This window comes from Myotis nattereri (assembly GCF_964212035.1).
Source record: "Myotis nattereri genome assembly, chromosome: 1".
Classification (NCBI taxonomy): Eukaryota; Metazoa; Chordata; class Mammalia; order Chiroptera; family Vespertilionidae; genus Myotis; species Myotis nattereri.
In genome coordinates, this window is record NC_138075.1 from 93,473,565 (window position 1) to 93,490,322 (window position 16,758).

The window sequence follows — 16,758 nt, forward strand, 5'->3', positions numbered from 1 at the left end:
CCCGTGCCATCTGAATAATTTAAGCCCTTCTCTGCTCCCTCTGTGCTCTGACCATAATGTGCTAGGCCTTTTGAAAAGCAATAGGACAAACAAACATAATAATTCCTATTTTTCTCTCCAGGAGAAAAACTAATCCCAAATCCTCGTGTTTCTAGTATGATTTAGAAAAATCTAAAGTAGTGCCAGGTTTGCAAAGTAATAAATATGATAACTGAGAATAAGCTTTTCTAATATATCTTAAGTGAGATTTCCTTCTGACCTTTTTTTAAATGAAAGTTTACCAGTTGCATTTCTTCATATTAAAGTTACTATTTTAAAGTCATGTTATGACCAACAGATTATGACTGAGTTTTTATCTATTAGACAAGAATTTATTGAGTGCTTACTATGTGCCAAGCCCTACAGATACAAAGTCGGAGTTCCACGCACCAGGAAGGACCATAGTCCAGTAAATAATTTTAATACAGTGTAATAATTACAATTATATAAGCATGTCAGATCATTAGTGGTGACAAAGAACACACAGCCACCTCCTTGGGCAGGAAGGAGTTAGGAAAGATTTTGAAAAGGAAATGATGTGAACCGGGTGTGGAAAGATGAAAGGCGAGTTGTGAACATTCATGTTGTGGTGGCAGAGAATGTGTTATTAGTGTCTGAGCATATTCAGTAGAGTCTACGTTGAAAGGCACCTTACAGATCTTCCAGTCCAGTGCCCCAGTCACGAAATCCCTGACAGGGAAGCAGTGTGACTGATGCACTCATTTTCCATTGGTGCTCTGGGTATAGCTTCACATTCCTCCAAAACTAGGGGTTGGGTAGATTTAAACTGCCTGGGGCACCTGTCTATCATTTACATTTATTTCATATATTAGTTTACATGAGTTTTCATTGGAGAGAAATAACATGGTTCTGTAGCTAGAAATACTGGCCTAGTACAAAGAGCATGGGACCTGTGGGAGAGTCTCTTATTTGTGTCCTTAAGCAAATGAAATTCAGTTGTCTCATGGAGGAGAAAGTGATCTGTCAACTGTAAGGCACTGAGTATATTTAAATTATTTTTAAGTCATTTGGGCCTGAGTTCCTTCATTTAAAAAATGAGGATGTTTCACCCAGAAGTCTCAAGTCCCCTGTAGTTCTAGAATTATATGATTTGTGATTACCCAGCTTTCCCTTGGCTAAATCTAAAGACAAGAATGCTTTTTCAGTGTACTCCTTCCATTGCTTTTGACAAGACTTAACATTGAAATTAAAGCATCTTGTTTTGTGAATTATAACTAGGAATTGGTTTTGTAAATTGCAAATACACACAAAGCTGAGATGAGACTGTGTGGTTCATAGGCTGTGGACATTGTAATGGCTAGTAATGTTTATTTGTTGCACATATGCCCAAAGTCAAATGCTTCAAATCTTGCTTTTAATAAAATATTTATGTTCTTTTGGTAGCCAGAAGTGCAACTTGCTGAAGGCTTTGATGTGTTTATGCCTAAATCTCAGCTGGACTCTATATTGTCAAACTACACTCGCTCAGGAAGCCTTCTGTTTAGAAAACTGGTGTGTGCGTTTTTTGATGACAAGACTTTGGCTAACTCCTTACCCAATGGGAAGAGGAAAAGAGGACTCAATGACAACCGGAAAGGACTAGACCAAAATATTGTGGGTGCAATAAAAGGTTGGTCTGCATCATTTCATTTTATGGGTTCTTTGTTGAGCTTTGTTTCGTTCCATAAAGATGCAGCTGAAATTGTAGTAGACTAAGTGGAGGCTCATTTAATAGGCCGTCGGCAGTTTACCCACTGGCATGGCTTTTGAGCGTGAGCTCTGTAACTCACCACTCTAAATACCACTAGAATTTGGTAATGTTCTAGTGATGTTCATCTGTTAAAATAACAATTTAAGAACTAGTGTAATCTGCTGCAGAACTAAAAAGAAGTTGATTCTTAATCGATTTTTAAAATGAAGATATTTTTCCTCTCAGTAATTTCTAAGAACGTCATCAAATTTCAACTTAAATTTTTAATTGTAAATAAGAATAAAGCTATGATGTTTTTTTGAAAATAAAGTAAAACAGTTGTCTCCAAAGGTCAGAAGTTGCTTTTAGAAGGTCATTGCTTCCAAAGACATTTTAAATGTAAATGAACCCACTGTGAAACCAAACCCTGTGCATCTCTACACACTCCTGGTCTCCTCTGCTCTCCTGGCTTTGTGACATGGAGCCATGCCAGGTACATGCAAAGAAGATCATGGGTGTCTTCCCGTCAGCCCCTGTGAACATGTGTCTGAATTCCACCGCATTACAATAGCCATGCAGGTGCCTGTATGAGTCGATACTCGTTTATATCCAGATCCAGATCCAGATCCTAGACCTCTTTCTTAATTTTAAAATGTTCTTGCTTAGGGCTCTGATAAATGTTATTTTAGGTAATAGAAGTACATAGGTGTTATTTTTTAAAGGAATGTAAATGAATTCTCAACTATAAACACAACTACAATGAAAATGAAATTGTGCATCAGGCCTTAATGATTACTAGAATCGCTGCCTTAGTTCCTACATTTTTGGCTTATGGACTGGGACTGGATGCAGAGGCCCTTTCCTCCCCACCCCTGGACCCGTTATTCTACAAAATGAGCAAGTTAATTTAATAGTACTTAAGGATACTTGGAAACCTACAATGAGCTTCACAAAGTAATATGATTTTTAAATGGAGTCAGCAAGTTCCAGACACCTTTTGTTCATGGCCAGAAGGACAAAAGCCTTCATTAACAGAAAATTTTTCATTCTCCAACAGAATTTTTTTCACTTAAAAGTGATAGTTGAGTTGTACTAAGTAAGAAAAACCACAGAGATATCACAGTCGGTGTCATTTCTGAAAAGAAGGATTCGGCCTGAAGTGACACTAAAAAGATTGCAGGCTTTGGGAATGGCCCGTGGTGACCGGGCTTGAGGAGGCGAAGGTTTAATGTGGCTGCGGGAGACAGGAAGGCCACGGCTGGTGCTGCTCTCCGTGGCTGAAGCTCTGAAACACGCTGACACGCAGCCAGGATTTGTGTTAATTTTCTTTTTTTGGGGGGACAGTATATTAAGATTATGAAAGTGTTTGGAAATTGGGGAAACATAAATGACCATGTTCCAATTTAACAATAGAAGAGTTACCCTAATAATAAATAGATGGTGATGAAATATATCATTACAAGTAGACTAAAATGGGTTATACTACTGTTTTCAAGCTAACTGGACATCACACAGTAGTTTAAAAATGTGTATTATAAACAGAAATAGAGAAGATGCCTTAATTTTCTTCACAGCCTGACTCTTTAGCTAGAAATAAATATGGCAATGAGGTTTCTGCTCCCTTTGCATAATAAAAGTTATTCAAATCAAAGAACTTAAAGTTTCTATACACTTCTTATATTACTGAATTAAATCTGCATTAAAATTCTTTTAGAACAACAAAGTAAATATGAAATAGGTAGAAATCTACCCATAAACCACCAACAACCTAAGTCAACAAATATTGTATATTCACTTGTTTCCTTGCAGTGTTTATTCAGAAACATTTTTCTTTTGTTTTTTTCCTGATTACAAAAATAATACATGCTTGTAAAAATTCCAAACCATAAAAAACGTATGGAAAGCTGAAAGGCCTCCATAATTTCACTCTGCAGAGGTTACTGTGTACTTTCCTAGAATCTTTATTTAAAGTATGAATGCATTATAGTTTGTCTTTCTTATAAGAACATTTTCTTTGTACTTACTGGTCAGCATTCTCACCTGATTGATTCTGATCATTTCTTGTAAGTATCTTAAGGACAAGCTTTGTCTTAAATATTTTTTATTACTTGTGGCACTTTACTGAGCTTTGTACAGAGTAGGGTTTCTGAAAATACACATTGGGTGAGTGGATAGAAAGGATTTTCTTTTTCATCTTGACTTTAGCCTAAATTTATTGACCTATTGGGTGTAGCACTCAACATGTATCTTTATGTCTTCTCACAGCTCATTTGTAATGATCAGCATTAAAACATTGTTATAAATTTCTACCAGTTAATAAATTGTCATGAAAGCAAAAAAAAAAAAAAAAGAAACCAAAATTAAATATAAATTTGAATACATTTCTCTTAATTCCCTAATACTTTTTTCCTTTGCATATTATACTTTAAAAGTTTATTAGCCTACATATTGTAATATAAAGTGATTTTTGGAGGTAGCTATTAATTGAAGGTCTTTTAGAATAATTATATTCAGTTTTTCTTGCTATTAGTAGAGAGAAAAAGAAAAATTTATTTCCCTAACCCAGGTCTTTTGAACCTGAGCAAACTGGGAAAGTGAAAAATCATTTCTTTATATATAACAGTGACAAGGCTACTTGTGTTACTACTGCTGTCTACCACAGACTTTGAAAAGATTTTGCAAATATTATTCAGTCTTCCTTTCTCTGTCTTTTGAGATAATGCACCAATACTGTGTTAATGTGAAACGTCCTACAACCTAGGAATATACGAAGACTGGTAGATTTTATAAAAGCTGAGAAGTAAAAATAACAGTGGAGTCTGGGTTTTGTTTCAAAGTGATTAGGTTGGCTAAGGTAGCAACGGGAAAAGAAGTGGATGGAAACCTCTAAAATGCTTATAAATAGGAACAGGAATGGACTGAAAAATAAAAGAATTTATTGTGCAATAAATACAGAGCTCTCTGTAGTGATAATTAAAATCCCCATGACAGTACCTTGAAAATAAAATAGAATCCTCTTTGTAGAGATCACATTTTTTCACATAGTCTCATCTGTTTTATGGTGGCTAATAGATATTGGTAATTCATTAAAAATTCATTTATAGGTATGACCCAAGGATCCTTAATGAGCAGTACACCTGAACACTTTGAGCTCAACATATGCTCTTATTAAGTGGAGGGTTAGTGCCCAGTTACGCTCTTCTCACTTCATGCTGTACCTGCTGAAGACCATCTGATTCTTGATATCATTTACCAGGAGACCATGAGTTAGAGCCACCTAAATAGTGATGGAATCATTGGATCTCTGAATGCTCTGCAGAAAATACAGTTACCGCAAAGCCATTTTTAGAACGTGGGTTATGATTTTTAGTTCAGCTTCATAGACATTAGCTGAGAAAGTTTTATTAGTATCAAACTACATTAGATTCTTAAATCCTCTTACATTCAAAGGAAATTACATATGCTTGTCAAGTTAAAGAACTGGTCAACTGCTCTTCATTTTACTCTAGGCAACGCACACCTGCTATACACACTGCTGTTCTCCTGGGGAGCGGTCAGTGTGATGGTCTGCCAAGGCACACACCAGGCCTCAGAGCAGCCCTGGGAGGGAGCACTCCTTGGATGGTGTACTCCAAAACTGAAATGTGCTTCTGACTAGACTAGAGGCCCGATGCACAACGTTTGTGCATGGGTAGGGTCCCTAGGCCTGACCGGCGATCAGGGCCAATCTGTGGGGCGACTGGTGGGGTGATCTGGGGTGGTGCCGGCCTACTCACTGGCTGGCCCCGCCCCCAACCCCCCACCTCCGCCCCTGCCACCATCAGTTGCCTCCCTCTGTGGGGCGATCAGGAGTGTGGGGGTCCCACTGGCACCCACCTTAGCTGGCCTGGGGCCTTCGGGCTGGGGGCAGCTCCTGCATTGAGCATCTTCCCCCTGATGGTCAGTGCGCGTCATAGCAACTGTTTGGTTGATTTGCATATTAGTGTTTTATTATATAGGATAAGAACAAACTAACTACATTTCACTTCCCCCTTCATTGGCTCTGCTGAACTGACCACCAAAACCTCTCATTTCATTTCAGCCTCTCTCAAAGACTTAGAGGGTCCATATTTGTCATTTTAGAATGACATACCTTTCTTTTTTATTTTTACTGCCTATCGTTCATTTCCTTGGATTTAATCGAGAAAAGTGAATAGCTGTTTTCTATCTTATCTCACATAGACCTCAATTAATTTGGTTGGGGTATAGTTTACGTCTGACTTGTTATTTCTTGATAGTAGCTTCTGGGTTTTCTCAGAACTATCAGTAAGAACGAGGTGGAAGTATCAGCTTGCATTTGAATATCCTTACAATGTTGATTTCATTCTCACTTACAGGAGAGGAAACTAAGACCCTGAGAAATTAAACTTACTTTAATTAACTTAAACAGCTGGTAGAGCCAGAATTTAAGCCCAGGTTTCTCTGACCCTAAAGCCACTGTCTAGCATGTTTCATTCCTTTTAGGAGTATTTGAAAAGAAACAAAGGTATCCCAATTTTAAATTTCTATCTTAAAATTTAGCATTTTGGATTCTTTAGAAATTTCACTAGAAGACTGTCATATTACTGATTTAAAACAACCAGTCAATTGCTGTGTATGCACCCTCGGACACAGAACCACAAAGAAAAGCTTGTAAGTCACACTGCATCTAAGTAGTCTTTCAAAGGATGTAAAGTAAATTCTAGTTTAGTTGTTTGGCAGTTGGAACCCATTGATGAACGCTTTAATTCAAAAATCCTTTTGGAAGATGAATAATCATTGTCAACTCATCTATCTGCTCATATTCTTACCTATCAGATCAGCTTCAAAAAGGATAGAGCTGCCTAGTATATAACAACAAAATCATATATAACGATGTACTAGTATAATGACATCAGGCACATAGCTTGTCTCTCAGCTCTGTTTATAACTCCTGCCCAATGGTGGTGGTTGTTTTTATCTTCCCACTTTTCGTGTGGCCCAGTGACAGAGATGTGATGTTGACTCTTGGCCATTCTATATGAAGAGCATATGTCCAATCCCTTCACAGCAGCTTTCATATTCTAGTGTGCATCAGCATTACCTGAGGAATTGGTTCAAAATTCAGATTTTTAGGTCGCACACTCAGAGAGTGGTTTCATAGGTGCCCCAGAAATCTGACTTTTGAACAAGCAGCTGCAGGTGACTGACAACGGGTGTCCAGACCACCCAGGAGAAGCAGTGCCACCCCAGCTCCTGATCCTAACAGCCCATTCGGGCAGCATGCGATAGCCTTCCTGTGAAACTCTTCCTTACGCTGTTCCTTAAGGGCACCCCATTTTCTGAAGGCTGCCCCACTTCTCTCCTGGAGCAAATGGAAAAATAGCATGTGTCAGCGGCCCTCATCCTTTGAACCTCTGGGGCTTAAAATTATTTTTTCTGTCATGTCACAAAGGGTCCTGGCTTCAGACTTGTCCGCAGTGCCTCTCCAGGCCTTGACTGGGACTGCCTGCTTCACCATGCTGGAAGGAAGGCGTTCCAGACGTCAGCACAACTTGAACGGACGAATCACCAAACAAATGCCATGTTGTTTTCCTTATGGCCTTATCATTGCAGCCTTGAAAAAAAATGTAGTCTCCACTATAGGCCAGTTCTCCGCCAGTCTCCCTGATTGCACATTTGAAACCAAGTTTCTCCACCAAACAGTGTGCTACAGAAGGCATGGTCTTTGCTGCTTTCCCAATACTGGATGTGTCTTGAAAACACCAAAGTGTTGGCAGTACTTTCATTGACCTTGCAAACTCAAAAATCCTCAGCAGGCATGAAATTTCTGTCACAACACTAAAGTGTACTGTCCGCGCACTGTGAGTGAGGAACTGGTGGCATAAAGGCAAACCGGACGTGGCCCCTGACCTTCAGGAATGTGTATTCTCTAGGCGGTCATCAGTGAGCCATAACACAGGAGCATACTTGCAGGTAGGAAAATAACATGCAGGTGCCCAGTGCGGAAGGAGAGGAAAGCATAGAGGATGTAAATCCCTCAGGAGAAGACCTCAGGAATGAGTGGCATCTAAACTAGACCGTAAAGGAGGAGCAGTGTATCAAATGCAAAGGAAATGAAAAAGGCTTAACCACAGGATAAGTTTATGAAGCTTAAATTAAATAAAGCATTGGGTGAAAGCCTTTTGCCCCAGAACTGCTTAAAGTCTGTTCTTAGTGATAGAGCTTGAGTCCTCAGCAACTGTTTACCTTCAGATGTTTAAATTCGTGAGTATAAATACCAGTGAATGGATGCAAATGCAGTTTATACCCAGGGATTTTCAACCAGAGCTGTGCTTCTTAAAGTTGCTTCTGAAAGTTTCCTAGGCCCCATCCCAGACCTAATGAATCAGACCCTTGGGATTAGGGCCACAGCAAGTCAAAAGGTTGTCCCTGCTTTGTCACTGGCTTTCCCTAAACCCAGAAAAGGAATCTTATCTTCCTCAAAGTTATAGCTCCATCTTCTTGGTACATAAGGAGCAAATGGAAATGTGGAGAAACTTGTTAAGAAGAAGGATATGGCTTTTCTTGATCTTTCTTTAGCCTGTCATATAATGGATGGGATCCAGTTGTGGATTAATTTACAAGGATTCAACTTGATTCCCATTTACTGCATTCTTACAAAACCTGGGTTTTAACACCGCGGTCAGAGCTGACAAAAACAGCTTTCTGTCAAAAGAGAGATGTTTCTGCCCTCGTGGGTTTGGCTCAGTGGTTAGAGCGTCGGCCTGCTCACCGGAGAGTCTCAGGTTCAGTTCCTGGTCAAGGGCACATTTGCAGGTTTGATCCCCAGCCCCAGTTGGGGCATGTGAGGGAGGCAACCAGTTGATGTGTCTCTCTCACATCGATGCTTCTCTCTCTTTCTCTCTCCCTCCCTTCTCACTTCCCTTCCTCCCTTTCACTCTATCTAAAAATCAATGGAAAAGATATCCTGGGGGGCGAGGGGCAGAGGGGGAATTAACAAAAAGAGAGAGAGATAGCCATTTCTGTAGCTTGGAGGACAGGGCCAGCATGACTGCATTGCACATTACGGCACCCTTCCCGTTATTGACATAGTTGGCTTGCAAATTTATTATGACAGTTTTCTGGCAGATGCCAGCAAAATGTCCTAAGAAAGGAACACCTTTCTGAATGGCACCATATGGGCTAGCCATGGCCATGAACATAGAAAGCAGTGTTTTCTGCACAGCCCATCTCCTTTTTCTTTAAATCCCTGAATTGTTTGGCTGATCTCAGATGCTCACCAGCATCTTAAGGTAATGCCACATGTCTCTTACTTTCTTTTTCATTGCAGGGAAGCAGAATTGTGTAGTATGTCTAGAATTGGCCAGATAACATTCTTTATAGCTTTTCTCCTGGACCTATAGTTGGTACCATTAATCTGGCAAATGTTTCCATTCCATGAACAATTACTGGCTATCTCATACAAGGTATGCATCAAAAATCTGAGAGACTCAAGAACTGAACTTTGCTTATTTTTTTGCCCTAAAGGTGCATATGCAAATGATTAGGGGATGTTTGTAGTCACTGTAGTACTATGGGCTAATGATGAACTCACAAAAAGAAAAAAAAAATAAGGATATATGTCAGCTGCTCTTAAAGAAACCCCTTAAAAATCCATAGCCCTCCATTTAATATTGAACTGACAGTTGAATCGATTTTGGCTGCCTTAAAGACATCTTTGAATAAGAGCAAGTGCGGCTGCATCTGTCAGCTTAAAAACACCTACAAGAGAGAGTTGCTGCCTCTTAGAATTAGTCAGGTTTTCCCACTGACTGCCTTACAGTCACATCTTCTGTTACATTGACTGCATTTCCAGGTTCTTTCTTGCATCTGGCTCTTGGTTAGATTTTGATACCTCTCCAAGGCCAACTCCTGGTTTTACTCAGAACCTTAGTTAGCATCCCCTTATCAGCCCTGCCCGTTGGCACAGGTAAATTCAGTATTGGTTAGCTTAAGTAAATCCTTCCCCACACCTCTTTATCACCACGTGCACTATGTTAAATCAGCTTGTTAGCTGCAACTAATTGGGGACAAATCCCAATTAGAAATGTAGACAGAAGAGAGGAGTAAATGCGATGGTTGACAGTGAAGACTAAGACATGCAGGACATTCCAACTTCATCACGGGGCTTGCGGCCTGTCCTGGCCTCTTTCCAAGGAACTGGTGTGGGTGGTCCTTCTTACTCACACACACACTGCATCACCTGAAAGGTGGATGGGGCTTCTGACACTAACGCCCCCTTGCAACCACATTCTTTTTGACAAAGACATCAACATTCTCCTACTTCGTAAATTTGAAAGCTCAGAATCAGCATCAATGCCTTTTTTCCCCTTTACTGCTAATCCCGCTTAATAACTCTGCCCTGTCAATTCTCTGTGTCCTTCCTTGCTCATTCATTACTCTTCAGCTTCTCTCACACCTCCCTAGTCCAGCTGTGCATCACCTTGTCCCTGAAGTTCTGCAAAACAGTTTTTTTTTTTGAGATATAATTGACTTATAACATTACATTAGTTTCAGGTGTATGACGTGACTTGGTATTTGTGTATATTGCAAAATGATCACCACAGTATGTCTAATCAACATCCATCACCATAAAACACTCTAAATATCCTCTCTGCCCTTCATTTTCCCCTTCCAAACCATACTGTAAACTAAGAGCCAAGTAACATTTGTGGAACAAAACTTTGTGACCTTTGCCTACTGAACTCCTCTTTGCCCACTAAATCAAGCCCAAACTTGGGCCTTTTCCAGACTTCACATAACTTGATTGCTCTCTTCTTGGAACTACCAGGTGAACAGCCCAGCGTTGACACTACTCCTCAAGCATCACATACTCATTTGAGACTTGGAGTTAGGCTGTATTCCCAGGGCTACAATTCTCACCTCTCTTTGTAGACAAATCCAACTCATTCTTTATGGTCCAGCCCAAGTCACTACTTCTACCATGAGACTTTCCCCCAGGTACCCTAGACTGCATTGATTTCCCCTTTCTCCACATTTCTATTGTACCTTACTTGTACATAGTCCAGCAAATAAGTCTTGATTAAATTGCTTTGCTATCGGTGGCTTATATGGAGGATGGCTATATAATTTGTTTACCAAACCGGGACACTTTTGAGAGGTGAAAATGATGCTGTTAATCATTTCACTAGGAAAATAGGCATTTCCAACTGAATAAATCAAAATACATGGTCATCCTAGTTGTGTTTGGACATCTTGTCTTTCCAAGACTGTAAGCTTCTATGGGGCAGAGTCCATGTTCTATATTTGATTTGCTTATTCCTTGGCATATAAAACAGCCACTCACAGAAGTAATGAGTAAGAAATACAGGAGGGATGCCCAGACAGTGTAGCTCAGTGGTTGAGCATCGACCTATGAGCCAGGAGGTCATAGTTCAATTCCCAGTCATGGCACATGCCAGGGTTGTGGGCTCAATCCCCAGTAGGGGGTGTGCAGGAGGCAGCCAATCAATGATTCTCTCTCATCATTGATGTTTCTCTCTCTCCCTCTCCTTTCCTCTCTCTGAAATCAATAAAAACATTTTAAATAAATATAAGAAGGAGAGATGGAGGCAATCAAGCAGTCAATTTACCTTCACTGAAACAGGTGGTTTCTTAAAAATCAAAAGTCCACTCCACTCCACCGATATATGCAGGACACAAATACCAAGATAGCCACACAACTTCTCCATGACAAGCTGGAAGAAGGCAGCTGAAATCAAGCAGGCAGAAGAGAAGTTTGAAGATTTGAAGAGACCACAGCAACAGAAATCAAGTCATGCACAGCATTTCAAGGTGGCACAGATCTCAACAATTAATACTATCAAGGGGACCCACATATAAACCCAATTTGTATTCAGTGGGGGCTCTAAAAGCATTGATTATTGTTAATTATCAAAGAGGAACGTGCACAATGTGGAAGTTTATCATGCATTTGTTCAGAAGGTAATCATCTTCAGAAGGTTAAGTATAATAATTGCCTTGTGGGATTTTTATTTAAACCCAATAATAAAATCATAAGCAGGTTTAATGTGCCATTTCCTGTTTTTACCATCTCTTGATACATTGGTGTTCTTATCCATCCTTGTGTTTTTTAAACGTCATCATAGCAACTTTGTACCTCAAAGAGAGAGTATCAAAGAAATGTTTAAGAACTTTTTTATAATCAGATTCAAAATGTGAGCCCAAAATTTTCCTAGAGTTGATATCAATTAGAAGGGAGTTGCCACCATTAAAAAAGAACAGAAAACAAAATCCTTGTGCGGCGTCAGCCTGTTCCCAACGCTTAGCATCTTCACCCTGATGGTGGCAGGGTTGGGATGAGTGTATTGACTGGATGACCTGATTCTCATAGGCAAGACCCCCATCACCACCTCTGCTCTCCTGACTCATCAATCTATTCTTCCAACCTTGGCCATCTCTGAATCGGGGTGGTTGTGAGGGACAGGATGGTACCTGAACTTCCTGACTGTGTCATAGCTTACTCTGGTACTGTGGCTATTGCTTGCAGACTTCTGGCCAGTGGATGAACTCAGTACCTCACGGAATGACTTGGAAAGTTCATATACCAAGAAACTCTAGCTTTAAAAGCTGAGAGAAAAGCCCAGTACTTTCTCGTCCATTTATATAAAGAACAGATAGAAACAGATGTACTCTGTAAAGCGTTAGTGCACGTGTGGTTTATGGCACGTCTCTAATAACCATTTGAGTTGATGATTCCCAGTCTTTTCAGTTTTATTTCACTTGAGCCTCAGTTACTGGTCTGTAAAATAAATGAGTTGTACTATGTCCAAGATGCCTTCCAAGTAGGATTTCTATCACTCTCTGAAGCATGTCTCTTTGCCAAAAAAAGGGGGTAAAGAGTAAGGCACCATTACATCAGAGCTTGTTGTTGCCCAGATCTTAATATTTAGCGGATATGACCGTGAAATATACCAAACATTTAGACAACCATATGTTGTAACTCATCTGGCCAAAAGAAAGTGCCCATCATGCTCCTAGTAGCTGTCTTATAAATAAGCTCTGCTGTGGGCTTTTGTAAATTGAAAATTAAAATTAACTTTATTTAATTTGAGAAACCACTGAAGGCACTTTGTTTTAGACAGAGGTGCCATTGTACTAGAAACCGAACAAAGGAAGACAGGGATGTTGTTCTTTCCCTCCAGACGACTCTGGCCTCAAATACTTGAGAATCTCTGTGATTAAACAAGATCATTCAAACCTCAAAGTCCCACCAGTTTGGGGACAGTGAAAGGAGCATTGTAGGATATGGACTTACTCCTGGCTCTGCCATTTAAGATCTTGAAACATTACCTTCTCTTGAAAAAATAAAAAAAAAAAAGAAAGAAAAGGAAAGAAAAAAATCACAGGGTGGCTTGGCTAAATTTTAAAGTCTCTTCCAGTTCAGAAATTCTGTGGTTCAATAATTTTTGTCCAGATTCTTAAAAGTAAACCGATAGAATGAAATAAATATGACTAGGAATCAATTTTATGGATCTTTAGGGCCTTTTTCATTACCACAACCAACTGGAAGTGACAGCCCCGTCCAAGGATCGGCACTTGTACTCGATGGCCATCATGGTCAGCTTTTACTCAATGGCCATCATGGTCAACTTTTACTCAGCTTGACCAGCTGACTGCCCTGCAGCCTTTCTGCATACATAACTCAGTAGGGTATTCTAATTTCATCAATAAGTACACTCTTCTGTGTATTGCTGTATTTCCTTTCCTTTTAATTTAAAGATTTCAGTTTAGGTGCATTCATTGATGAATTCTGTTAAATCCTAATGTTAAAGCAAACCTGAAATGAACTTTAGGGCTCCGTATATTTCAAGACCTGTGGCTGTTTACCAAAGAAATTCTTTCTTCCATCCTTTCAAGTCAAGACACAGCAGAGAAAAAGTTTCTCAGGTTTCTTCTTTCACGAACCACACATCTGAGTTTATGGTCAAGATCATCAGTAGATGTTATTATTTAAAAACCACTGGTTAACAAACTCAGGGAGACCTTGACTCCAAAGGTCACATTTCAGGTGAGACCTGAAGGATGATGGCTCATGTCTTCACCCTTCTCACCCCAGCTCTCTTTTAAAGATAGCTCTTGGTGCGTGTCCTAGCAGAGAGTGTATGTAAGACATGTACTTGACATCTGGTCAGTATCAACATTTTCACAGCATCATCCTAGGAGAAATTTCCTGATTTGTTCAGACATTAGTTGAAGAATGACACTTGTTCCCGTAAGCAGTCATCTTTAGGTCAGAAGTGGAAATTATATTCCTCTTCATTTTGAGTATGTTGGAGACATTTTCCAAGATGCATTTTTCTCTCCACTTTACCACTGGGATTTAAAACAGATGTTGTATTTGCTTCATACCCACCTTCCTTTGTAGTTGTTGTTGTTTTGGGTAAGAATCAAAATGTTCCTGTACCATCTACTCCCTTTCTCTTTCTCTTTCTCCTTCCTGCTCCAGAGTAACCTGAAGTCGATGTGAAACTTTCCCATTTGTATTTTTCTATTTCACTAAATATAAATCACATTTACTATTATTTTGTAAATTTATAAATTTACATACATATTTTCATGCTGTATTTTTGCAACTTTGTGTCCTTTTAATCAAGATTTATTCATACAAATAAAGCAGTTTCTTTCTCCAGTCTTCTGTGAAGAGAGTTAGGTTGCCTCTTCTTTTTCACAATCACCTGTGGCAGCAGTGCAGTCATCTTCGTGTCTGCTGGGCTCAGGTGTGACAACCTCCAGGGGACACACCGGGGAGTGGAACTGAGCCACAGGGTACACGCATCTTCGGCTTCAGTAAGCATTGCCAATGGCTCTCTAAAGTGACCAATATCGTTCATCACTCACCAGCAATGTATAAGAAATCCTACTTTTCCTCATTCTTGCCAACATCTGGTGTTAACAAACTTTAATGTTTGCCAATCTAGTATCATATCAGATGGCACCTCAGTGGTGGGTTCCCTGATTATTAATGAAGTTGAGTATTATTTCATATTTATTACTATTTGGTTAGTTTCCTCTGTGAATTTCTACCCTTTTCCAATTTTTCCATTAGATTTTTGTTTTCTTATTGATTTATATAAATTATTTTTTCAGTTATTCATGTTGCTAACATTTTTTCTTGTTTTTCAATTTGTGAAAACTTTGCATATCATATCTGTTTTTCATACCAAAGTTCAGTGTAAAAGCCAGATTATTTTATGCTTTGTGATTTTTTTGTGCTTGTTTTAAGAAAGTCTCCCTACCCCAATTATATAATGGTATTCTCTTAAATTTTAAAGTTTTATCGTTTATTACTTTTGCATAAACTGTGAGGGGAGGATTAATATACGTTTCTTTGTGGGTAGTTGATCATTCTAACACCATCCCTTTTTTTTTTACATGAATTTTAATTTCACTTCTGTCATATATTGAGCTCCCATTTCACATTTTAACACTTGGTCTGTTAACCTAACTCAGCCAATACTACACAGTTTTCATGAGTTTGGCACTGTAATAATTCTTAATATCTTATAGGTCATGTCCTCCTTTCTTCTCTCCAGCCTCCAGATGCTTCCTCTACTTTAGTTTTCTTTTCCCTCAGTACAGCTTGTAGTAATTATTTGAATGAGGGTCTCTGTGGTATATTCTTTCCATTTTTGTCCTGAAAACTTCTTTATTTCACCCTCACTATTGAGTGATGTGGAGTTTAGTTGGGTAATTCTAGACTGAGGACTTTTTTCAGAGCAATTTGAAAATATTCCACTGTTTTCTGGATTTTGTTGCTGTTGTGAATCTAGCAGTCTGTTGTCCTTTTGTAGATCATCTGTTTTTTCTATGTAGTTGCCTTTAAGACTTCTCTGCCTTTGGCATTCTCCGGTTTCTTTATTTTACGTTTGGATGTATCTTCATTTTTATTAATCTGCTTGGTTGTTGTGCTTCTTGAAACCAAGGGTTCATGACTTACCTATTCTGGTAATTTTTCATCTACTATCTCTTCAGATTTTGCCTTCCTCCATTATTTTGCTCCCTTGAAACATCCATTAGTGTTAACTGGACATTTTTATTCCATCTTTCATGTCTCTTAATTTGTTTGTTATATTTCCCATCTCTTCATCTCTTGGTACTACATTCTGGGTAATTCTTCAGATCTCTCTCCCTTTTCTATTCATTGATATTAATTTATTGACTAACCTGTTCTTTGACTTTTTAAAGTTCAGTTACTATATTTTTAATTTCTATAAGTTCTCTTTTAAATAAGCCTCATTGTTTTCTTAATGACCTAAGTTCTTTAATATCTTTCATCATTTTAAACATACTTTGTAATTCCATTGCCTTAAGTTATTGGGGGTTTAATCCTGATTTTCTTGGGTTGGCTGACTCTTGCTTATAGCTGATTTTTTCATTATGTGTTGCACTATTTTCACTTATGAGTTCATCTGCTGTGGGCCTGTGTTTGTTTTGCTTCCATGAGAAACTGTTGGGGCCCAGTTTGTAGAAGAAATTCTGCATTTCCTTTTGTCTGGAGCCCAGAGCTATCAACAGCACTGCTTATGTTCATTTATGTAGGGTATTTAATTTCAGATTCCAAACCTACGCGAGGTCCAGGCCAAGCATTAGAATTTTCCAAGGAAACTCTTCCTCCCCCAGAGACTAGACAGAGCTCCTTGTACTGGTGGGTAGATAGTTCCCTTTCCACTGGGGTGCATCCTCTCCAGGCTCTCGGCTCATATAGAGGCCTTGGTTTAACCTCCCCACACAGGCCCAGGACCTCCTCTCTCCCCTTGCAGGGGTAGGAACCTAAGCTTTCCAGCTATTGAGACTGCCTCTCTCCGTACCCCCTCACGGCAACTGCACCCCAGGACGTCCTTCTCCTCTCCCACTCTTCATCTCACCTCCCCTCTTCCTTGGCTTTCAGCTGAGCCACAACTTTATCCAACAGCTTTCCCCACACGCCACCCCCACCAGGAGTGGCCTCGGGCCCTGCTCTGTGTGTC

General features: G+C 39.5%; 1 protein-coding gene across 1 annotated transcript in view; it reads left to right on the plus strand.

The window, feature by feature from the left end:
- The window catches only part of BEND7 (BEN domain containing 7), a gene marked incomplete at its 3' end in the record, with an annotated part of 76,854 nt that overhangs the window by 43,707 nt on the left and 16,389 nt on the right, over positions 1-16,758 (plus strand). The window contains exon 6 of the mRNA XM_081099245.1: positions 1,444-1,669. Within this exon, the coding sequence (XP_080955371.1) occupies positions 1,444-1,669 (226 nt within the window). The remainder of the gene's footprint in view (positions 1-1,443; positions 1,670-16,758) is intronic.